This window comes from Struthio camelus, chromosome 3, assembly GCF_040807025.1.
Source record: "Struthio camelus isolate bStrCam1 chromosome 3, bStrCam1.hap1, whole genome shotgun sequence".
Taxonomy (NCBI): domain Eukaryota; kingdom Metazoa; phylum Chordata; class Aves; order Struthioniformes; family Struthionidae; genus Struthio; species Struthio camelus.
The window spans coordinates 105,710,763-105,734,719 of NC_090944.1; the positions used below are offsets into that span (position 1 = coordinate 105,710,763).

At 41.9% G+C, this 23,957-nt stretch overlaps 2 protein-coding genes across 3 annotated transcripts in view; one reads left to right on the top strand and one right to left on the bottom strand.

The window, feature by feature from the left end:
• The window catches only part of GLP1R (glucagon like peptide 1 receptor), an 84,490-nt gene extending 74,368 nt beyond the window's left edge, over nucleotides 1–10,122 (top strand). Inside the window, exons 9-13 of the mRNA XM_068939553.1 lie at nucleotides 621–690; nucleotides 1,406–1,494; nucleotides 4,137–4,275; nucleotides 5,175–5,216; nucleotides 9,413–10,122. Of these exons, the coding sequence (XP_068795654.1) occupies nucleotides 621–690; nucleotides 1,406–1,494; nucleotides 4,137–4,275; nucleotides 5,175–5,216; nucleotides 9,413–9,580 (508 nt within the window). The 3' untranslated portion in view covers nucleotides 9,581–10,122. The remainder of the gene's footprint in view (nucleotides 1–620; nucleotides 691–1,405; nucleotides 1,495–4,136; nucleotides 4,276–5,174; nucleotides 5,217–9,412) is intronic.
• Nucleotides 4,298–14,737, bottom strand: SAYSD1 (SAYSVFN motif domain containing 1). Of its 2 annotated transcripts, none has more exons than XM_068939552.1 (3): nucleotides 14,579–14,737; nucleotides 10,130–10,223; nucleotides 4,298–5,263 (listed from the first exon to the last, which is right to left on the bottom strand). In XM_068939552.1, the coding sequence occupies exons 1-3, from the start codon at nucleotides 14,726–14,728 to the stop codon at nucleotides 5,112–5,114; spliced, it is 396 nt and encodes a 131-aa protein (XP_068795653.1). In that variant the 5' UTR covers nucleotides 14,729–14,737; the 3' UTR covers nucleotides 4,298–5,111. The 2 variants fall into 2 exon arrangements, with proteins under 2 accessions (XP_068795653.1, XP_068795652.1); XM_068939551.1 differs by lacking the exons at nucleotides 4,298–5,263; nucleotides 10,130–10,223 and adding exons at nucleotides 13,559–14,029; nucleotides 14,214–14,500.
• Between the last annotated feature and the right edge of the window lie 9,220 nt (nucleotides 14,738–23,957).

Consider the following 23,957-nt stretch of genomic DNA (forward strand, 5'->3'; position numbering starts at 1 on the left):
CCTATGCATACCCTAAAGGAACTGGAGTTTGGTGCCTTAATTGCTTTGTCCTGGTTGGAATTAGTAGGAGCTTATTGAAAATAGTGGCAAGTGAAATAGATGACTGATTCTAAATACTGACAGGAGAAAAGTGATGGTGGGTAATGTGATAAAGAGCTAACCAACAGTTGAATAATAAGATTGCTTGACACTAGAGATTTAAGAGTAGTAAGAAGTAATGCGGAAAGTAGGATGGGAACCACACAGGAAGGTCTGACTCAAATGAATTCCCTCTCAGGCAAATGGTGTATTTGGACCTTGGTTTTAATGGAGTAAATCTTCACGCTTAACTGATGATAATTCATAGCAAAATGTGGAGGAGAGCTAGCCATTAGCAGGCAAGAAAGGCAGGCAAATAATATCCCGTTGGATTATGATAGCTGCAATAGTACAGAGTGTTCAGTGTTTCTAGGAACTGAGCAACTGCATCTGTTTCCATGTCAGCATGATGTGCTTTTCTGGTATCTACTTCTCAATATCGTTTTCCATCTGTGTTGCTTTGACATAATGAAAAATAAGGGGTTTTAGTAACGTACTGAAACTTTTTCTTCTTGTGTTCCGCCTTTTTGCCATCTCCCTAGTTGCTGGACCAGAAACTATAATATGAATTACTGGTTGATCATCAGGCTGCCTATTCTAATCGCCATTGGGGTGAGTATGGAGTGCGTGCCGGGAGTTGGCACACTTCTGTGAGAAGGGACCAGGATACAGGGAACAGATGTACATGTGGCTAACGGGCACGTTCAAAGGCTGATGACCTCTGAGGGTACTGACATTTTCATTCAGGAATGTGATCTTATGAAACCAGGCTGGTTTTTGTCATTGGAACTCCTGAATAGCATTTTGTGCGTTTAATTTGGCCACACGCTGTCGTGTTGTAACAGCAGCACGTGATAACAAAACAGCATGCCACAGGAATCCAGTTCAGTTCCCTACGTGGGGAAAGCTGCAACAGGTAGCTGCAGCACAGGGAGGCAGAAAATAATATTCCAGAACTGAGCTACAGAAGAACAGCAAATTCCGTGATACTGTGGAGAAATGCCATGTTACGCAGCCACAAAACTGTGGCAGTCAAAGACCTCCAGTCAAGACAAATGGGACAGTTCACACCTATGTTTAAACTCCCTATGTCTGACTTGCTGCAGATGTAGATAAGCTCCCCTACTTTGTTTAGTGACCTACTTGCATTTTCAGGAGGATAAATTTCAGAGCACAGTTCCTTAGCAAAGAGTTGAATTCCATGGCAAATTCTGCAACTACAGAATAACAGGATGTGCAGGGACCTAGAAAAGCATACACAAAGTAAACTTTTGAACACTTGTTGTATTTCTTGATGAAGATATAAAACCTTCTTTCTTTTCTCCAGGTAAATTTCCTGATCTTCATCAGAGTTATATGCATCATCATCTCCAAACTGCAGGCAAATCTGATGTGCAAAACTGACATAAAATGCAGGTTTGTCTTGGTGGTTGTAGCCAATAGCTTTGGGGAATTCTACCTTTACTCAAAGAGTTCATTAGTTGGTGTGCCTCTGGTGCCAAGACCAGTAGCCAGAGCCTGTGCAGTAAGTCATCAGAACTTTTTTTTATCCCTTTTCTTCTTCTCCAATAGATGCAAAACTATTTTGTGGGGGGTGGAAGACACTACTTTGTATTTTGTTATGTGTTGTTTTAAACAAGAAACAGTCTAGGTACCCTAGAAAGTTACTGGCTTAGATGTAGTGATGTATGGAAAGCAGAAAAATCATTTCTTACTCGCAGGCCAATTTTTATTCCTCTTGCCTCCTGCTGCCCATTCAGCTGATGAAGAGAGCAAGCTCACTGTTCAGTATGGCAGCAAATCCCTTTTCTCTGTGGAAGGACTGGCGTTGTGGAGAAATTTCTCACCATGCTCAGGGGAAAGATTTTCTTCAGGGAGGTCTTAATTGCCCAGAAAATCTTTTCGTAGGCCTTCTCATGTCTTCCTGTTTAAGGCAGAACTCTCTAGGTAGATGGATCTAGACCCATTTGTGTTCCAGTGAAAACTAGGGGATTGATGTACACCTCCACAACTCCCTTTCTTTACCCAGCTGGTGTCTCCAGAGCCAATTCAGTCTCAGCTTCCGGCTTACCTCTATTTCAGGCAGCTGGTGGTGAAGCACCTCTATGACAAGGCTTGCTGGTAAGCTGCTCTTTTAAACAACCTCCCTATCCACTCAGTGGAATGACCTGCGCTGGTCCACTAGGGACTTGCATCTTTGCCTACCTGTATGTGTAAACTATTTAATTTAGATAGCTGCTTAGATTCACCATCCCTCAGTCCTTGTGTGCCCAGAACATTGGCAGGCTGGTGTGTGGCTGACAGAAATCTTAAGAAATTCAAATGAGGCAAATGCAAAGCCTTTGCACTTGAGGCAAAGTAACCCCATGCTGCAGTACAGCTTGGGCACTGACTGGATAGAAAGTGACTTTGCAGGAAAAGATCTGGGTGTCCTAATGGGCAACAAGATGAACATGATTCAGCAGTGTGCCCTTAAGGCGATGTAGGCTGGCTGCATGCTGGGCTGCACTAGCAAGAGTATAGCCAGAAGGCCAAGAGGAGTGACTCTTCCTCTCTATTCAGTGTAAGGCTATGCCTGCTGTCCAGTTTGGGGCTCCCCAACACAAGAAAGAGACTGCCCCCTCTCCTGAGACTTGCTTCAGTTTTTCACCAAGATAGTTCAGTCTGGAGCAGGTGACATACAAGGAGGTGTTGAGAACTGGGTTTATTCAGCCTGGAGAACAGAAACCTAAGAGAGGACCTAATTGCAGTCTTCAGGTACCTAATAGTGGTGATGGAGAAGATGGAGCTGGATTCTTCTTCAAGGCGCACAGCGAAAGGACAAAGGGCAGCTGTCACAATTTGTAGCAAGCAGTTTATGTGAGGGTGGGAGGGAAGATTGACAGCGAGAGAGATCTGACACTGAAACGTGGCCCAGAGAGGCTGTGCAATCTCTGACGTTCCGAGATGTTCAAAACCTGACTGGACACAGCCCTGAGCAACCCCGCTCTAACTTCCAAGTATGCCCTGCTGTGAACGAGAGTTGGGCTGCAGACCTCCAGAGGCCCCTGCCAACTGGAATGATTCTGTGATTCAGAATAGCAGTCAACAGTCCTAGAGCAATCAAGATTTACTATGTACAGCTTTACTGGTCTCGTGATTTTGTTTCTGTCTTTGATGGAAAAGCCATCACAGATCCTTGTGAGACACTGGCAGTGCTGACTGGTTCTGTGGCCCGTGCCCATAAGCTCCCATGTGAGGTTCAGACATCTTTCATTGTCTTGTTAAATGGCTTAGCATGTATGCCTGTCAAAAGACAGTTAAGGACCATTCTGGTCAGTGTTTTTCTGTACTTGTAACCCTGATCATTGCTCTCCTACAGGAGAAAAATGTTTTACTTCAAGCTGGTTTGCTTTTTCCTTTGCTAGTTGTGCCTTTGAACTTGCCTCTTAAATCATGGAGTCGTAACTCACTTTAAGATGGTTTAACTGCTTTTACAAAGTGTTTTGCAGTTACAGTTAGTTACAATGCTTTGAAGATTTAACACACCAGGATGTGGGAAGGAATAGCAAGTACTCCTTCTCCCCTTGCCAATACATTTTTAAAAGATTCCAGTCACTGATAGATTATTTCTTTCAGGCCATCAACAAGGTAGGTTTTGATCATCATTCCCACTTACAGGGGGAGAGACAGATACAAAGAAGACATCTCACATACAAGCACAGTACGTGCTCCTGAATTTGGAAGATTTTTCCAGGCTAAATACAGCCAGGAGCTGAATATAGAGCCCTACTCAGGGAAGCAAGTGGTTTGCAGTAAAGTGATAGGAGCAGTAAAAACATGCTGAAACCTACTCAAATTGTTCTAGGCCTTTTTTTTTTTTTTTTTTTTTTTTTTTTTTTTAAATCTAGTGCCTCTGGAGGAGGATCCTGAGACAAAATGATGGGGTGACTTACCAAAGTTCGCAACGTGTTGGAAGCAGAACGCAGAAACAGTGACTCACTGTGATCAGTGGGGATCAGCAGTGGGGATTCAGTAGCTACTTCACGGCATTGTTTTTTCTTTCTTTATGATTTTAGGCTGGCCAAGTCTACATTGACTCTCATCCCACTGCTGGGGACCCATGAGGTCATCTTTGCCTTTATTACTGATGAGCATGCCAGAGGGATGCTGCGCTTTGTGAAGCTTTTTACTGAACTCTCCTTTGCTTCTTTCCAGGTAGCACTTACACTGTGCACATTTGGCCAGGATGTTCTGTAACAGCTGTTTGAGGACCTGTTCTCTCTCTTATTCATTGCATGTTCCCTTTTCTTTATATTTCTCAATTTAACAGTGGATATTGCAGGTTTAGTCCTCATACTTCCCTCCCACTATCACAATTTTTCATAGCCAGTTTAGATGTTAGTGTCACATACTCTTATTCCCAATGTCTTAACTTTCCCACAATAAACTGGTCTATGCCTGTATTAATTTTTATTTCCTATGGGATATCTTGAGGCAATAATGAAATTGTCTGTGATTTCCTGTAGTTGTGTAATGGTATTGCTGAAAGCAAATTTTGTGCCTTCTCCAGTGTTTCTGATGCTTTTCTGAAAAACTGTGCTGTGAGAGGTAGCTGTCTACAACTGTAACTGCATGTGAGGAAATGTCCTTGTCTAAGGAAATGATTATTCTTCTAGTTTCCCTTTTGATCTGCTCATTCCCCGCTTATCAAGCATAGCGTTGTATTTAAACTCACTGTGAATTGTTCATATATGAAGTATTTATAGCTAGAAAACGGGTAAGAAAAAAAGGAGAAGGGGAAATGAATCCTTAGGAAAAAAACATGGCAGAGGTTGAAGAAAGCAGTAGCTTATTTTTATTAAGATCATGTGCTTGGAGATAGACTTTAGTCATACTTTGCCTCTGCCATCAGAGCTGATAAGCCCTGTAGGAGACTGTTCACTTCTGTAGCTTGTGGGACCATAGATTGTTTCCTTCTTTCAGTCTTGCTTTTCTCTCACGCGGGACATGCTGGTGTGATATGAGACAGGCCTAGCCCTTTGCAGCTTTGCTTAGCTAAGTAGGGGAACTGTTCTGTTCTGCTCACTGCTGTTCTGTCGTTTTCTTGATTTCAGGGGCTGATGGTTGCAATTCTTTACTGTTTCATCAATAATGAGGTAAGAGAGACACTGGGGCTTGTGCCAGTTTGCCTTATCAGCATCCACTGTAGAAAAAGGAAATTGAAAATGGTCTTAAACTGTAAAATTGTCCCAGTTCAGGACTTTTTTTCTTACAGACCCTCCTCTGTACAACCATACAGGGTAACTCCTCAGTTAAAAGCTGTGGGACAGAATCCAGGCAGCATAGTTTAGGGGCAGTGTTTGTAGACCTCAAATCTTTTGCGTTTTCTTGCTCATGTTTGTATAGTTTTTTGTGCTGGAGCTTTCCCTTTATTGAGAATTTCAGCTGCTCTTCTTAATCAGTCTCGTAGCTGGTGAAGTTAGAGAGTCCTCTGGGCTAATGTCTGCACACAATCTGGTTTAGTTTGGTTTCCCTGTGGCCCAGCTACTTAAAAGACATCATCAGTCCCCTCATATAAATGGAGCACTGAGCTTCACGGAGTAGTAAGCTTTCCGCAAGCCCAGAAGAAATTTAACCAGGGCTTTGTGTTACTCTGGGTACACATACTATCTTCTGCGGTTTGTGCTGCACCCTGGCCCTTTTAGGGATAGAGCATTGTTCTGTTTCTATATTGCAGGATCCACTCGTGTTACCTTTTAAGTATTGTTATCCATTCATTGAGCAGTCAGGCTTTCAAGGGAAGCAAACGCTGCTAAGCTGGCAGCACATTTTTAAGTCTAATACGCATCACTGTGTTTTACGCTCATGCTAAATCTACTTATCTCTGCAGTAATTCACAATTGTCTTTTGAGAAATAGGCCTCATCAAGGAATTGGAATTGACAGAAAAATGTTCTAGTTCTGTCGTCATGGCCAGGCTGGATTCAACAGACAGGTAGCAGGCAACCGAATGAAGCCCTGTAGGAGACTGTTCACTTCTGTAGCTTGTGCATAAGATTTTGTTAAAGTGAATGTGTTAATTGTACTGCTTATAAAAGTCAGGGGTGGGTAGCAGCAGGCTTTACTCATGAATAAATGAGACAATGCTTGTGCAAAATTCCTTGTATAGCTTTGCAGGTGCACTTTAATACTGAGTTGCAGCGCTGTCTGCTGCTACATGATATATTTCGATTCGCTTTGGTCTTTGCTCACACGTTCTCTGAGCTGTTGCAGCCCGCTCTCTGACGAGTAGAGCCTAATAATCTCCTCAGTATGATACACGGGCAGAGTTACATTGTAGACCAAACTTCAATACAAACCCTGAAATGGGTAAGCTTGTTTCATTTCAGGGAACTTATTGTGAAGGAGCCTGCTTAAATCTGTCGGGGGTCCTCCAAGTCTCTTGTTGCTTGTTCTCTTTCCTCAGTGAAATAATCTCTAAAAGGTAAAGGTAGTGTGTTCAGCTTGACAGAAACTTGACAGACAATCTAGGGTGAATGCTTTTGTTTGTTCCAATTCTTGTTAAGAGAAGGGAAAACAATTTTGTCAGACTCAGTTATCGGCATCCATAAAATAAATCTAGATAAACAGTTTGATTAGGTCCAGTCTTTTCCATTTCTTTTCTGAACTATATGGGAAATTCATGCTTTTCAAACTGTTTTTCATCTCTCAGACTACCTGTGCCTGAGGCTTATGCTTATATTTTTATATAACATATGTCCGTATTTTCATTTTTGTCCATGGCCCATTGACTTCACCATACAGCATAAAAGTTTTTTGCAAGTGTCAGTGCCAGATCAAGAGCAAGAGTGAAGTTAGCAGTGATATTAATATCCCTTTGTACGATCTACTTGTGGAAGAACGTTAAAATACCTCTGGTCACATTTCATCTGAAAGAATTCTGCATCTTCTCTAGTATTGCTCTGAAGCAAACTGCAGAGCCTCCTCAGATTTCCTCTTATCACCAATGCTCCTTGAAAAATGAGCTGGGCTTAATATGATCAGGTTTTCTGCAATTACTGTTGCTTTCTTTGATAAATATTCTAATCAGAGAGATGCTGCTGCTTTCTACCAGAATAAGTTTTAACTGCTTTGGCTTCCGTTCTCCAGAGTCTTGCCACTTTGCCTCTTTCCTATTGCAATGGAAGTACATGTCAGTTTTTTCCACCTTTAAAGAATCTGTCTGACTCTAGTTGCTTTTTTAATTCCTGCCCAATCTTACTTTTTTTTAAATTGAATATTCTCTATACATACCATCCACTGAGCTCCTCTGCTAGTGCCATTCTATGTCATTTCAGTCTAGTTTCCTTTTACTGTGTTTTATTAAGATGGCCTTTGCCAGAGTTTAACTTCTTTGTAAACAGATTTCAGACTCATTGCCACAGTCTTATCATCCTTGCCTATCTGCTGCATTTGATTCAGTCAGCTGCTCTGAGTAATCTTTTCCTCATGTAACTTCCATGAGTAACTTTTTAAAGTTCTCCTAGTTCTCCCTTTACTCTTTCAAAATATCCTTCGTAAGAATTTTCATTCACCCCTTCCTCATGGGATTTCAGAATTCTGCTCTTGCTTCCCTTCTCCTCCTTTGGCATTATTTCAGGGGCATCTCATCCATACACAGAACTTCCTAGGCTAATTATTATGCTGAAAGACCTATAGATCTACCTCTCTGCTCAAGAACTGCCTCTTTCTCTACAAAATAAATCCTACCCTATCCCCTCCTTCTTTTAGGACAGCCTCCTGGGTTCATTATTTGAAAATGAACAAGTAAATACACAGTATCTGGGTCCCTGGAAAGTTTTCACTAGAGTTTTAAGTTTTCAGCAGGCAGGGTGTGATGACAGACCTGTGTGGGACCACAGTTGCTCCATTTGGTCTCTTGAGGGTCAATACCAGACCCCTCAGAGGTACCCAAAAAAAAAAAAAGAAGAACAAAAACAACCCCCCCCCCCCCCCCACACACACACAAAAAGGTGCTCCAGAGAAGTCTTACTTGAGGCCCAACTTACTTCCAGGCTGAAGTACATGCCATAATGAATTGATTACTGAAGTTGCACTGCTGCCCTTTTCTAAATAGAGTAAAAAAGGTTCAATTTTATGTCCTTTACCGTACATGTTAAAAGCTAATGGAAGTTCTTATTTTAGGCAAGTGGCAAGAACTTTGCCTGTGGAACAGGAAGATCTAAATTCTGTTATTGCTGGTGCAGGAGTTTCAAAAACCCTTGTCAATGTTTCAACTTGCTACAGAGGTTACAACGTTTAACCCAGAACCTGTGACTGGATGAGCATGTTTTGTACCTTTAAAAAAAAAAAAAAAAAGGGTACCTGGAAAGAGATATTGTAATTATTGTTTCAAAAGAAAAAAAAGTGCGCAGGAAGAAGACCACCTGATAATGAAAAACAAGAAGCGCAAGCATTGTCTTTTTTTATGAAATAGAAACAATAGAGGTGCAGAAATGGAGTGCTCTCCTTTTTGGCATGCTGAACTTCTGCATCTGGTATTGTGATCTGGTTCCATACTTGGTTATGATAAAGAACTGATTGATCAAAGTGATGGGCATGCAAAACATCCCTGCCAAGCCATATTGTCAGAAATATTGTAATATAGTCACCTTACAGCTGGTGTGATACCACTTGGGAAGACACTTGCATTTTTTACAGTTTGCTTTTATCCTTTTAATTGCTATGTTTTTCAGTACCCTATTTAGGAACTTGGAATTCTGTATTGATTTTATCCTTTAATGCATACGAGTCTTGAATGTGCTAGATTGCTCATGTTTCAATTCTGAATAAATCTTTATTTTGAATGAAATTAAAAAAAAAAAAAATCCAAAGAGCAAAAATAATTCAAGACACAGTACTGCTTAAATCAATTCAGAAGTTAAAATGGAACTCTAAAAATACCTCTGGTGACAGTACTGAGCAGGAAGCCAGCCTTTTAAGTCATTTCATTGCTGATGAGAGGCAAAATCAACTTATTTTTTAGTGTAGATAACGCACAGAGTACATTCAGCATTGCAGCAGAATACCGTTAGGAATAAAGTAACGAGGGTAAGATTTCCTGGTGCACTGTAGCATAACAGAGCTTTATTTCTACAAGTAAAAGAGAATGCTGTCATCATTTTAAAAATGGAATAGCCGATGATAGACCAATAAGATAATTAAATAATTTGAAGCAATGTTCCAGGCTTAAAACATTGCCAGCTTTTATAAGTAGTGTGATTATTTTCTTCTTGCCTTTTTCTAAAGGAATCTTTTCAAGATCTGATTATTTCTACATTTGGTTCTTTTGTTTCCTTCTTTGCTCGTGTTAGGTTCAGATGGAGTTTCGGAAGAGCTGGGAGCGCTGGAGATTGGAACATTTATATGTCCAGAGGGACAGCAGTATGAAACCACTGAAGTGTCCAGCCAACAGCATCAGTAGTGGAGGCACGGTAGGCAGTAGTGTCTACGCTGCCACTTGTCAGGCCACGTTCAGCTAAGATTTCTACAGGTGAATCAGACTGTGAACAATGAACTGTACAATATACATGAAAACCCTTAAATACCCAAGCAAGTGGCATAAGTATGCCATCTCCAGCCAGAAACTTAAGCATACACTGCTCATTGCCTGCAGGCTTTTGGACAAAGGTTTCTGGGGAAAGCAATCTGCTAATCGAATGAACGCATCTGAGGAAAAAACTGATCATGTCTAAAGTTAGTTAACCGAGTTTCTGCCTATTTGTACACAAGGCCTCCAGGTGCCCGAAACTTAAGCATAGCATTGATCCAGCCTGAAACCACTGGGTCAATGGCTTATTAGCTTGAGAGGGCGAGCTGAATGATTGACTGATTAAATTACAAAGATACAGAATATGATTATTGGCAAAAAAAAAAAAAAAAAAAAAAAGAAAAAGGCTTTTATGGGGGCAGGACAAGGTGCTATCACCAGTTTCAGAAAGAATAACTTAGTGGAACACAACATGTGCTTTAGGAAAGAATCAGTTTTGCGGTAAGAGCTTCCTAAAGTTCTAAGTTCAAAGTATGCTTACCTGTTTTCTGGGTAGGTGAGGAACAGCATCCTGAAGATCTACAACTGCAGCAGGTAGTGTGGCGCACATTCTTGAATGCTCTTTTTAAGCTTAACTTGGAAAAAAAAAAAAAATCAAAACTAGTGCCTAATAGGGCCCTCTCCTGCTATTAGTAGGTGCATGTCATCTCTTATCGATGCTGATGGAAGTATCTCCTGCACGCACAGCGCTTTAGCTTTTACATTGTACTCTGCAGCTCCAGCTGGCACACAGGTGTTAACAGGGACAAGATAATGACTTGTGCTTCAAAACAACATTGGCTTTCAAAGCTACACTCTGCTTCTTGTGGATGCAAGCATGCAGAAGCTAGCTTGTGGCCACAGTGTCTCTTACCAGACTTCACCAACTTGGAAAAGATAGCATTAAGTATTTCACAGTCTGTGCTCACTTTTGTTTCTTCTCTAGCCTGGCTTGTTTTCTCCAGGCATGAGATACGTGCAAGATGGTTTACTCATGGTTGCAGGACTGAAGATGTTTACCAGGTGAGTTTAATGGTGTCCTTTCAGCACAGAGAACAGTTTGCCAGCTCCCAGCCCCTTGGGGGGAGGCTACCTTCCCCCTCCTCAGCTGGCAATCAATCAGATAGATAGACTTTTGAGGGAAAAAAAAAAGGGGGGGGGGGCCAAGGAGCAACACCCTTAAGTTTCGAGTAGTGATTTTAAGACTGCAGGGGCTCTTGCACTGAATGCATCTAAACTGCTTATCTACAACTATCGCTGATGGCTTCAAGAGTTAATACTGAGGAAAAAAGTCAGAGGTACCTTTACCAGAGGGGCTGTGGGACATTGCCTCACTCAGTACCAAGCTTTACGCATCTTTATCCAGCTTAGCCGTTCAGGCTTCCTTTACAACAAAGGGGCAAGGTGAGGTGGCAAAGACCGGGTCCCAGAACATCCCTGCCCACAGCCTCAATGTGATCAGTAACTTCCCAGCCTAGCAGTTAGACTGCTCAGCAGAGATGAAAGTTATTTTCAAGTCCTCTTTCAGATTTAAATTCACATCCCCCATTGCCAGAAAAGTCACTGAATATTCTGGGATATAAGTTGACATCTTTCCTGCCTGAAGCTAGATTGCTTTGCATGGAATTATTTAATCATTGTAATAGAATCCAGACTGCCTACAGGGTGAATTAGTTTTGTAATCATCAAATTAGAATTGAATTAGAGAGGAAGGGTTACCTTCTTCTGCTATAATGCTTGTAACTGAGCTCCAGGGGGAAAGTCAGACACATTTGTAGAAATCCACCACAGTTCTCAGGCTAGCTTATGTATGCTGAGCATGCTGGCTTCTTCGCAGGCCATTTCCAGTTCATCTCTTTGTAACATCGGTAGCAGAGCGGACCTTGCAATGAAGCCTCATTTAATTTAAGCTGCTAGTGTGACCATTAATAATACAATACCTGACTATACTACATACATATACACATGTTAACTGCTGTCTTGCCATTTAATTAATTACCTTCCTGAATGTAGAGAGTATACTTGATGTTTCTAGTTAACATCTATCCTTAAGTGCTTTGACTAGGAAAACACTGATAATATTAAAATCACTGGTAGGTGAAAAGCAGCATGATGACAAATGAAATAAACATCTATATGATAATGCACACTGGAGGGAATAATTTCATTCATAAATATTCAAGAGTGGGTACTATTTTTTCAGGGCCCTGCTTGCTTGTGTGCAAACCTAAGAAAAGTCTCTGCCACTTGTGCAGCTGTGCACAAGATTATAGTTTTACTACAGCAATAGGAAGTTACAGGAGAAGTGCTTTAACTCACTAACATGCTGGAAGAAGTACAGTATTCTATATAATATAGCTGCATATAAGAATACAGATCATAAATTAGTAAGGACAGACAAAGGAATGGACAATAAAAGTCCTTTTATGTGTGGAAGGAAATCTGTACTTAATTGCTGTCAAAAGATTTCTTTCAGCAATTTGAAATGCTTTTGAGTTGATTGGCTTTTTTCCCTACCAGTCACTTGAGAACTGGGGGATTCACGTCCATAAGGAATAGCTCCAGCACCAAATGTCAAACTTTGCAACTGCTAGCTTGTTAGAACCCAAGCAAAATAATGAGCAAGATTAAGTGGGATCTTTGGACTAGCAGGAGGAGGGTGGTTGGTTTTTTTTTTTTTTCCCCCCGATTAAACTCTCACTTCAAACCTTTATAAATATCCTTCAAGCACTGAGGAAGCAATTCAGTGAAAGGCATTTCCACTCAATAATGAATGTATTTTGAGAAATACTTCCAGCAAGGCCTAAACAACGATTTCTATGTCGTAATTTATCTACATCAGTAAAACCTTTAACAAGCCGATGTTGTTAGTCTTGCCGCCTCTGTTTCAGAATTTGTAGTGTGCATTTATTTCCGAGTAGCATGAAATAAGTAAAGCAACACAAATCTTTGGAACAGATGAACTGTGTGAATGTTTGTCTTGTGCCTTGCAGCTTCATGCTCACTTATTGTAGTAACTTGTTTCAAAAAGTATTAAACACAACTGTCTATATTCACCTGGAGATTATGTAATTAAAGTTTATAGCAAATGAAAGCTTTATTTCCATCCTTGCTGCTATAAAGATTTATAATTTCAGGAATGTTATCTTATATTTAATATTTATTTGCATGTATTTCCTTGTTTAAAGGAACACCCACAAAATCTAACTGTACAAGATGTCAGACTACCAACTCCACATAAACATTATGGTGATGTATATTTTTATTGTTGTGAATAAAGCTGGAACTCAAAAAATTCTGTGACTCATTGGTGTTACTTGTTTAAATATTGCCTGACTACCTCTTATTCAGTACTTAGCAGGATACTTTCCAAAAATGGAAAGACTAGCACTTTACAGTTCTTTCAAAGAAACAAAGCTTTATACTTGTGGCTTTATGTGCAATACAAAGAGGCCTCTGAGCCTGCAGAGGCTACGGTCATTAAAAAGAAATACACCGCGTTATCTCTATAAAGCCAAAAGGCATCAGTAAGAGGAGTAAGGACTCTTAAGTGATTTTGCATCTCGACCAGAGGATGGTGGAGGATGCACAAATCAGAAAATTCTGTGCTTGGCTTCAAATAGCAGCATCGGGAATTGATGAAACAGATTAATGGTAGAAGCTACCTGTGGAAAGCCCCTGAAAGATGCTTAGCAGTGTTAAACATATTACTTGTGCTTTAATCTACTATCGTCTCTCCAGTCTAATTCAATTCAATGAACAACACTGCCTTGTGTTTCCCCCGACAAATGACAGAACCTGTTGTCACTCAATCCTAAACACTGTAAATCACTATTAAAATAGAAAGGCCATACTGAAACAGGACTTAATCTGTGATTTTTGCTCTCCACTCAGTCCTTATAGGAGTAAACTGCACTAGTTGCACTATGACTTAGTATTAATGATTCATTTTAATGCGATTATACGATTATGTGCATTATATAATGCAGTATGTTAGAAATGTTAATAGATCATACAAAGCAACACCTGACAGTCTATGGGATGATGGCAACAGATGTCATCAACTGTACTGTGGTAAAAAGACTCAGCTCAACGACAGGGCAAATCCCCTTCCACCTGAGAGCTCCTAGCGTTTCCCTGTCTGCTGTACGTTCACCCTAACTGATTTTTTTCAGAATGGCGGTTAAAAAACCCTCCATGTATTATTACCTGCTGTGAATAACAACTAGTGTTTTGTCTTATACAACGGATGCCGAAAGCTCTAATAAGACACAGACAGGCAAGTTCCATCAAAATCAGATGTTTGCAGCAGAAGAAACAGATGAGCCCGGATAGAAGCAGCCGCACCGCTACCGCCTCGCGTCCGTCCTTCCTTCCTGCAGGAAGAGGCCTCTAGCCAGCGCTGCGAAGAGAAGCAGTCAGGCATCCTGTTAAAGGCCCAGCGAAACACGCCCCCCCCCCCAACCCTCATTAGACACCAGCGCTCCCAGGGAGGCACCGGCCCGGCCGCCGCTCGCTTCGCCCCGGGAAGGAGAGGCGGCTGCCGCCCCGCCGCGGCCCCGCGGCGCAGGACGGCGCGGCGCTACCTGCCGGCGGCGGGCCGGTAGAGCAGCTCCCGCTCCAGCTGCGCGGCCGTCAGCGTCCCGGGGATGGCGGCGCAGCCGGGGTTGAAGACGGAGTAGGCGCTGAGCTCGCCGCGCCGCCGCTCGGCGGGGCCGCGGGTGGCGGCGTGCATCCAGTAGAGGCCGGAGAGGAGACCGAAGGGCAACGCCAGCCCCAGCTCGGCCGATAGCGCCAGCAGCACGGCCCACAGCAGCACCTTCAGCACCCGCGCCCACGGCGCCGCCGCCAACGGCCCGCCGCCGCCCGGCGCCTGTGGGGGCAGCAGCGACACGCCGCGTCAGCACCGGCCCGGCCCCCACCCCCGCCATCCCCTCCTCTCCCGGCTCACCTGCCCGGCGACGGCGGCGGCCCGCGGTCCCTCGGCGGCCTCTGGCGCCGCGGAAAGCGGCGCAGCGGTGGTGATGGTGGCGGCGGCGCGGCTGCCGCTGCCGCGGGCGGCGCGGAACTGCGCCAACCGCCGCTCCACGGCGGCCGACATCGCCGCGCCTGCGCAGCGCGGCCGCGCCGGCGCCACCGCGCCTGCGCCGCCGCCGCCGCCGGAGAGGGCGGAGCCAGGGGGCGCCCCGAGCCCCCCCGGGGCGGCGGTTGCCAGGCAGCGCACCGCCCTGCGGGCCGGGCGGCTGAAGCCCCTACTCTAGGAAGGGCTCGAGGGCCGGCCTGGGCCCGAGGGCGGCCGGTGCCTCGTTCCTTGGCAGCGCTGGGAGGAAAGCTCCAAACTGCCCAAACCGACGTCTAAGCCCTCACTTTTTTCCCCCTCCCCATATTTAAAGCTGAATCACAGAATCACAGAATCACAGAATCGTTTAGGTTGGAAGGGACCTCTGGAGATCATCTAGTCCAACCTCCCTGCTCAAGCAGGGTCACCTAGAGCATATTGCCCAGGATCACATCCAGACGGGTGGTTGTGAATATCTCCAGGGAAGGAGACTCCACCACCCCTCTGGGCAACCTGTTCCAATGCTCAGTCACCCTCACAGTGAAGAAGTTTTTTCTCAGGTTCAGATGGAACTTCCTGTGGTTCAGTTTCTGCCCGTTGCTGCTTGTCCTGTTGCTGGGCACCACGGAGAAGAGGCTGGCCTCATCCTCTTGACACTCCCCCTTCAGATGCTTGTACAATCATTAATCATTAATTTTACATCAATTCCCTCCCCAAAAAAGGCAAAAAAAAAAAAAAACCCTCAAGGAGGGTAGAGCCTGGCCTGCCCAAAGCACAGCGGGCAAGAGCGGGAGACGCAGGTGTGCGCACCTGTGGGGACCGGCAGCATTTGCGTGATGCCTATTTGCAGCTGGGGCGCGAGCGCGGCCGTGCCCAGGGGCCATCGCTGGCGTCGAGGTTGGGCGCCCTGAGCCACGCTCCGCTGCCATCACCCGGCGCGGAGACACGGAGCCGGGGGGGGGGGGGGGGGTCGGGGGCGACTGCCGGGCTGCGTTCAGCGCAGGGCCGCCGCGAGCCTCTCCACCAGCCACCCCAAGCAGGTGCCTGCTCAAACCCAGGCAGGTTCCTTCTCCCCCTCACCCCATAGCCTCTGTTTAAAAAAAAAAATCAAAAAAAAAATCAAAAAGCGTGACAACCGGTTCTGCCACGCCATCGTTCAGTTACCATTACAGCTGAGAAATAGAAATTTATTTACAGAAGCTGGCTCTTAGCCTCAGGAGTGAAAATACTTACCGCTCTCCAGCTGTAATAGTTACCAATGAGACATCATTTTGTCCTGCAGTGCTGTTTCCAGTTACTTATAGTTTTCTCAGAAATGATCTTTAGGGCTGAATATCTCATGCATGTGTCAGCTCAGAAGTGAATATGAGAAGTCCAATAAAAATCAATTTGGGTGTTCTCAAGTTATCTTAATGTGGAAAAAATTGTGTTTCTTTCCCTAGCTAAATGCCTCAGTTACACAATAACTTTCTTTTAACCTTCAGACTTTGCAAAGAAAAGTGCCACAGCGAATGGCTTTTTTTGCCTTTATTTGTGGAAATTTGATTTTGAAATAACAGTCCAAAATGTTTTAAGATAGCATGCACAGGACATCATTATTTTCTTTTGGATTTTTTTTTTTTGTTCTTCCTGTCTGATACCACTGCTCATGCAAACAGCTCTTCCCAGAAGTGACAGCTAATTCCATATGTTCTATACGTCTCTTTAATAAGGCTAACAGTATACTTCAGTTTAATTCCAACTTTGCAAGCCACATCCAGTGATTGACATGCTAGCAAAAAATCAAAATTTACTAGTTTTTTAGTACATATTTGCTACTGGACAGCCAAATAGTTATTTTCTAGCTATGTTGAGCTATCAATGTACTGTTAGGAAACACATAGCCATTGCCATGAATCATGCCTTTGAAATCTCAGTGCACTACAGTAACCTCATCTGTAAAAGAGTATTACAAAGCAGACAAACACCTAAATAAATTTGTAGCCATGAAGTCTTAAATGACTGCAATATATCTTGGTTTTAAACAGTTACATTGAATAGATACTTAGTTGAGTTTGTTTGTTTAACAAAACATCTGGACAATTTGTTCCTTAATCCAATATTTATAAAGGTCCTGGATAGTTTACCAAGCGCTATCTTTGGAAGTGAGTGTTTAGCAGGGAAAAAATGTTTCTGAAGACTATAACTTCTCTGCAACTCTTGAGTCGCTTAATGCTTTTTCTCACTATGTATGTGGAAGATAAATCTAATATAGTCTTTTTAAGGTAAGAGGCTATGAGAAGAGTCTCTCAACCCTTTTGCTGCAGCTAAGTAATCAACAGTTAATCAAAACTGCTAGGTACTTTTGATAGAGCTCTAATGCTTCATTCCTGATAGCTGAAATTCTAGGACTCATTGGCGAATTCTAGAAGGCGTTAATTTTTCAGGAGCGAGCCTTAACATCACTTTAAAACATCACTTGTAATTTTTTTTTCACTCTGTTTTATGGTAAATCATAATTGTTATGTCCTATAACATGGAGAAGCCCACACGCATATTTGTCTTTTCCAAGAAGAAAACTTACTATTCTTTATATATTTCCACTTCCGCATATGGGAAACCTTTTCCTTCATCTCAGCTATCAACCTTTCATTATATTTTTGTTTTTATAATGCAAAAGAATCTTTGCTGGTTCAGCATCCTACTTTCAGCCAGTTATCACAGGCTTAACAGATTACAACAGCAGTTGGGAACTTCCAAACTGTTTGTAACTGTTGAACATGGCACTTAGTCAGCAAGAGAACTGAAGGTGATGCAATGCTTCTTCAAGAAAGAATTGACAAAATAAGATACCTTAACCATGTCCAAAGTGCAATTTTGGTTTTTTGGTTTTGGGGATGGGGATGATTACTGAGTTTTTCTGAACTAATTTTCAATCAAACACCTCTGCTCCTTTCAACTTCTTCTGGGAGCAAGAGACCTGAGAACTAATTTGGGGGATTCTTTTTACATGACAAAGCGAATGGACTATTTCTGGCAAAATACCAACCCAACCAAGCAAAGCAGCATTGTTGATAGCAACATCTAGATACGGCGGCACCCTTAGTCTTTATCTGCCACTGTCATGAGAACACCTTAGCATCATCAGCCTATTTATTCAATAGTAAAACCGCAGAGCTTTTGCCAAATATTTTGGAGTGCCGCTACCGCCTACAGCTTTAGCTATCTATTCAAGTCAAGTTTGCGCATGACAGATTTTTCAGATGTATCAACAGTAATCAAGTCAAATTAAGTCTCTTGATGGATTAATCTAATTCATTGACAGGAGCTTGCTCCTTCATGACACAGGCATCCACACACACTGACTTGCTAAGTGCCATAAATGCAGACGGAAAGGCAACCCATTATTAATATAATGACCTAGCTTAATTAGTTCAAAGGAGCTGAGGGAGAATTAGCTTTAGTTGTTGAGGTCTTGGAGAACATGCACAAAATAGATTGGACTGCACAGACTCATACTTGTCTAATCCCATACAGAGCTTTTTGCATATCCATTTACTAATTAGTTCTAAACTACAAAGAAGAGACACTTCCTTTGCAAAAAAAATTGGCATTAATTTTCCATCCTAAAATAACAGCCTTAGGGTAGTTTGCATTTAGAGATAAAGGAAGTTTTTTGTCTTTCTTTTTATTACATTACTTTAGGTTCTGAATTGCAAAATTTCATGTCTGCATGGTTTCAAAATGTGTGCATTTGTGTATTCAATAGTGCATGCTAAAAGGCTTTGAGATATTAGCACTTACATTACTGCTTTGTATGCTGAAATATGGTGTGTTTAAAGACATTAAAAGCCAGGCAAAACAGAATTATTAATATGTTTCCATCACAACTATCTGAAAAGTTACTTATAATTTCATAGGAAACTTCCATCTGAGGAAAAGAATGCAGTAAATAGCCCTTCACTAGTACAATGTCATCTTAGATGTCAGATATTTAGTGAATTGATTGTAACAGAAGAGGGAGATAAACTATTTTATTACTCTTGGAAGGTTGCACCCTATAAACAGTCTAGCCAGGCCTGTTGTTGTTATATTCATAAGTTTGATATGATTCAAAAGTCACAGCTTTGAAAATTGTTATAAAACTTCAAAAGGTCAGAATACTGCCTTTTGATTTTCATCAAATAACAGAGAGAGTGGGGAAAAAAAACAGCTGCCACCTGAAATGCCCTATAACTCACTTAAGCGGAAGGCAGGCTAATTTGCTTCTTCAGTCTGTCAACAATGGTATGTTGTGTTTAAACAGTGCTCTCTTCTCAAAGCTTTGTTTAAAAAAATACTTTATAAATTAACTATCAAAGCACTTTTGTGAGGTTGGCTATGCATGAGACTCTTTGGGTTTAGGGTGAATATTTTTTTTGTTCTGTGTTTGCATAGAACTTAACCAGAATAGTCCAATTCCAGAAGCTGTAGCAATACAATTACCTGGTACTATTGTTTCCGTATTACAGACAGGGAAAATAAAGTAAAGAGAGTGTGAGAAAACATCCTAAAATCCAATTCTGGGTCTGAATTCTGGTTCAGTCAGAACCAATTTTTCTCAAATCCATCAGACTTTAAAAGAAAATGCTATACCCCACAAGACAAATAAAGGATACAGGTGAAAAAAAATGTAATAAACTAACCACTCTCCCCCACTGTTACCCTTTAGAAGTCATTAGCTAAGAGGACATCACAAACTTTAATGTTCATGTTGACTGACAATCAATTAGTTTTCTACAATCTGTTTCACAAAAACACAAAGGACAGCAAAGCACTGACAGATATGCTTTTCAGAGGAGACGAATGCCTCAAAGGGCCCTGCGACAACCTTTTCTCATGCTTTCACATCTCTGCCCTCTCTGATGAGGCAGATCATCCTCACCCAAAAGCATGGTACTGTCATCAGATTTATTTGACAAAGTACATTCCAGCCAGCTGGTGTCAGCATCAAGCTTTTGCTCATAGACGTAATTTGCCTGTGTACAACCAAACTGTGGGTGGGACACTGTGCCTGCACCCCTGAGATAGGTATACCAGGCATTAGGGCTTAATGCTATTTCTTATTTCCCACGAGTTATTCAGCAGAGTGCAATAAGGAGTGAGACATCATGGCAGTCCTCTTTCTTTGGCTCTAAATGAAAGAAATGAACTTATCTAAAACAAAATACTTACATATCTATCCACGTAATATACTGGACAAAAATCAAAACTTTTACTTCTGATAGACTTTCAGATTGTAAAGCAATACTATGGGTTTATGGCTTTTGCCAATTTCTACTCAACTTCTTCCCCTGTTATCCGTAAGACCTGCACTGGATTTCGGAATATTTACAATGATTACTGCCAGAACCAAATCTGCTCTGCCAGGTCAGCTAACAGATCATGGGAGGTTAAGGGCAAGACCTTCCCAGCTCTTTTCAAAGACAGGAAAAAACTAGCCAATCTGCCAAGAAAATTTTAACCTTTCAGCATGACCTAGAAAAACACATTCCCAAATTACTATTCAAACACTTGATGTACCAGTGACTTCTTTCCAAGCTATGCTAGGGATTAGTCCAAATGACTGCTGCTGACTGCAGCAGAAGCTTTGGCCCTAGGCTGCCCTCAGTAATGCATGAAGGTTTTGTTGAGGGTCACCAGTAAAATTCAGCAGGTAACATACACAGGTAAAAGACAGCTACACCAAAATGAGATTAAATCCTTAATTTCATCTGCCAGTTACAGCAGGGATTTTTTTAGGCTTGTGAGCTGTGGGAGGAAGGCAGAAGCAGAAAGCTTTATATCCCTTCAATGCAGAGGCAAGGCTGCTGTGCCAATAGAATCAGCTGTGGAAAACTTAGTATTCAGGAGGGCAATACTCCAGATGTTTTATCATCATACGAAATGTGGACACGACCATCAGCACAAAGTTCCTCAAGTAGTTACTTATTTTCTGCTGTGCTCTGTGCTGAATCCACAGCTGTCCTCTATCTCAGACATGCACCAAAGAGACGCTAGGTCACATAACCCTAGGGATGACCAGTTTGTGAATCCCAAATGAAGTTTATAGCAAATAGGATACCACCAAGATGCTCTGCTCAGTTAAGATGATAGCACTTCTGTAAACATACAGGAGCCCCTGAGAAAGCTTTCTGGGCAAAGCCTGGCTAACAACCTGGGCAAAGGTTTTCTGCACGGCTGTCTTGGATTGCGGCACCTAAATTCTGTCCAAGTCACCACATGTATGTTCAGGTGACTGCGCCTGAACTATTCATCTGGGGTCTCATAACAGTCATATTGGAACAAGTCAAAGCCTAGTCTGCAATTCATCTAACCAACTGTAAGGGTCTACTGGAAACTTAAGTCAGAGAAGCCCCTCTCTAGGTGATGACATGCTGTTTTGGATCTTACCCCCAAATACTCACTTCTTTACTTCAATAAAAAAAAAAAAAACCTCAAACGAATTTATCCTCACAGTTGCAAAGGAAACATTGGAACTGAAATGGATGTGACCAGAGTAAAAGGTGCAATAACGGTACAGAGCTGTCAGGAATGTGAGATCTTGCTTTGTAGGTTAAAGCTTAGTAGGGTGTTATTCTCGGAGACAGAGTAGTTTTCATACTGCCATTTGTTCTAATAAATGGAGTAAAGGTCAAGAAGCAAAACATACATGAGATAAATTGGGAAAAGAGAAGCAAGATGTAAATAAGTCTTAAATTTATAAAAGACACAGAGAAACAGGGTCACTACTAGCTGCTGAAAGCTCGTAAAAGGCAACTTTGCCTATAGCTACAGATGAATAAGGCTTTGAATTAAACAAAGTTGTCAATCCTGACTTGCAAAAAAACAAAACAAAACAAAACAAAACTACGCAGCACTCCCAAACCCAACAGGCAATGCAGGAGCCTACCTCCAAGTTTCCACTTTTATGCAAAATCCTCAGTCTTCTACCAGTTACCATTTTCTCTACAATTTTCTTCTGCGGTTTGGGTGGGGATGATTTGATACAAGTTTGCTGAATCGGGCTGTGCAGCAGGAAACAATGCAGTTCTCTCCAGCACCATAGGAAGCACCCCATCAAGCAGACTTGGTAGTTGTCTCCTTAGTGATCAAGACAAAATTCTCAGGTGTCAAGCCAAATAGGGGGGACTGGGGGAAGACATAGGTAGTAGGAGAGAACAGGGGAATGCCCATGAGAACAGCAAAGGCAAGAGCAGAGAGAGACACTCTGATGGGTGAGAGAGACATACTGACACCAAACCAGACCCTCAGCTCTTCTGAACTGATGAAGCCCTGCAAGGTGAAATCCTGACCCTACTGAGGTCAATGGGAATTTGCACAAGATTACTTCATAGCAAGTTTGTTTCCCTTAAAAACAAAACAACACAACAAAAGCTTGGCAACCTTTTTTACCCAGATAGATCCAGTCAGGATTTATTACACTGTATATATCCCCCACAAATTTTGTACCATAGGCATCTAGGGTATTAAAATAAGAAAAATGCCACAAAGAGAACAATTAGGATCTGAATAAGGTTAGCTTCTTTTACACACATTATGAAAATAAACTGGAATGGGGCCGAATGTCTAGATTTAGGACAAGTAAAGCTCACAACTGAGTCTAGCTGGTTCTAGTGCAACAAGATCATGAAGCAAGCAGCATGCCTTTGGTGGGTTTATAAACCGTGGACGGTATTTTGGCATTTTTGGGCTGATCCTGAAAGACGCTCGGCATTGCACCCTCAGTAGCAACCAGTTCTGTGTGTGACCTCACACCTGACCTGCCTATTGACTTAAATGAAACTGCACTAGAGTTTAAGTACTCCACTTGACTGGGGCCATGTAGGCCATGCTTTGAACAATCAAGCTTCAAGAGGAAGGGGAAAAAAAACCCGAAAGCACCGATGTTTCATATGTATTGGTTAAGTTGAGATTTCATATGGGAAAAGATTAAGGACTTTTTCTAGTTCGTATATTTAGCTTACAGGGCAGTAAAGGATGCAATACCTTCTTTTGTCAGGTATTCTGATGGATGAATAAGTGGCTTTCACAGACAGGACATCACAAAAATTTAGCATATATTATCTTGTCGTTTCTGTTTGAGTAGTTCAGTAAGGACAATGAAATGAAGCAGATCACGTTGTGTATTCGCAACACAGAAAAATTTAAAGGCTAATATTAACAGGCCTGCAATTTATGTTTCTAGAGAAAAGATACATTTAATCAGACAACAGCAGAACTGTCCATGTTTTAGTTTTGTAAAACTGAAGTGCTTGTTGCAGAGTCTTTGTTTGTAGGAGTTGAGTTCTGACCCTAAGTGTGTATTGGCATATATTTTCCTCCTCCATCAGTGTGCTATAACTCCCTTCCACTGAACTTCAGAATCTGTTTCTTCAAGATTCTGGACCCTGCAGTACAACGGTTGAAATAGCCATGTATTCAGTTATAATGCAACAGAGTAAACCGAAGGAGAAATGATAGCACCCTCTGCTGTTATTTTATACATGACTACCTTAAAGCTTTCTGTATAAAGCTCAGTTGCTGGAAAAAAAGCTGCCAGAATATTTGGGTCATAATTTTTAATTAATGTTAGAAAAACTGTCACCACCTGTGATTTTTTTTTTTACTCTTTTCTGAATTTTTGTAAATGACAAGTATTTCGAAATTCAGACTAGTCTATCTTTTAGGCTCTAAATAGATTTGAAATTTTGAATTGATGCCACCTGCTTTTGTGGTATAAGATTCACCTTTCAAAAATTATCTATCCTTTTAATAACCATAGTTTTCATCCCATACACACTAAATTTCAACATTCTTTTTTTAAAACCCACCCTCTGAATGATAAGCCCAAGTGCTAGACAGCTTTAGTCTTCACGTCTCTCATTCATATAACTAACATTGGTAATCTTCAGAATTCAAGTTTAGATTACATTTCCCTTTCCCCTTTTGCAAATATATCAACCCTGACACCAATCTGCTGAAGGCATATTTATGGGTTGACTACAGAGGCCTGAAGGGATTTAATTCCAGGATTACAGTCTAGAGTACAACTTACATTGCATTAAATGAACATGCACTCGCTCTCTCTCCCTCTCATTCCAGTTCCCCTTCTGGGAAGGGCATATGTTTGTGGTTCTGGGGTGAGTAGGTTATAAAATAAAACTCATACAAGTAATGAAAATAAAAGTAAATTCACATATACAGAGATTCTTTCATGATGCACTTACTGAGGAGTATTTCTTTGCTGTACAACTGATCTGATAAATCTCAG

Bases quoted from the DNA above. Each gene is read 5' to 3' on its own strand.
- SAYSD1 (XM_068939551.1), bottom strand. From the start codon at position 14,728: ATGTCGGCCGCCGTGGAGCGGCGGTTGGCGCAGTTCCGCGCCGCCCGC. The intron at 14,501-14,578 runs GTGAGCCGGGAG...CTGCCCCCACAG, and splicing joins CCGCCGCCGTCGCCGGGCAG to GCGCCGGGCGGCGGCGGGCC.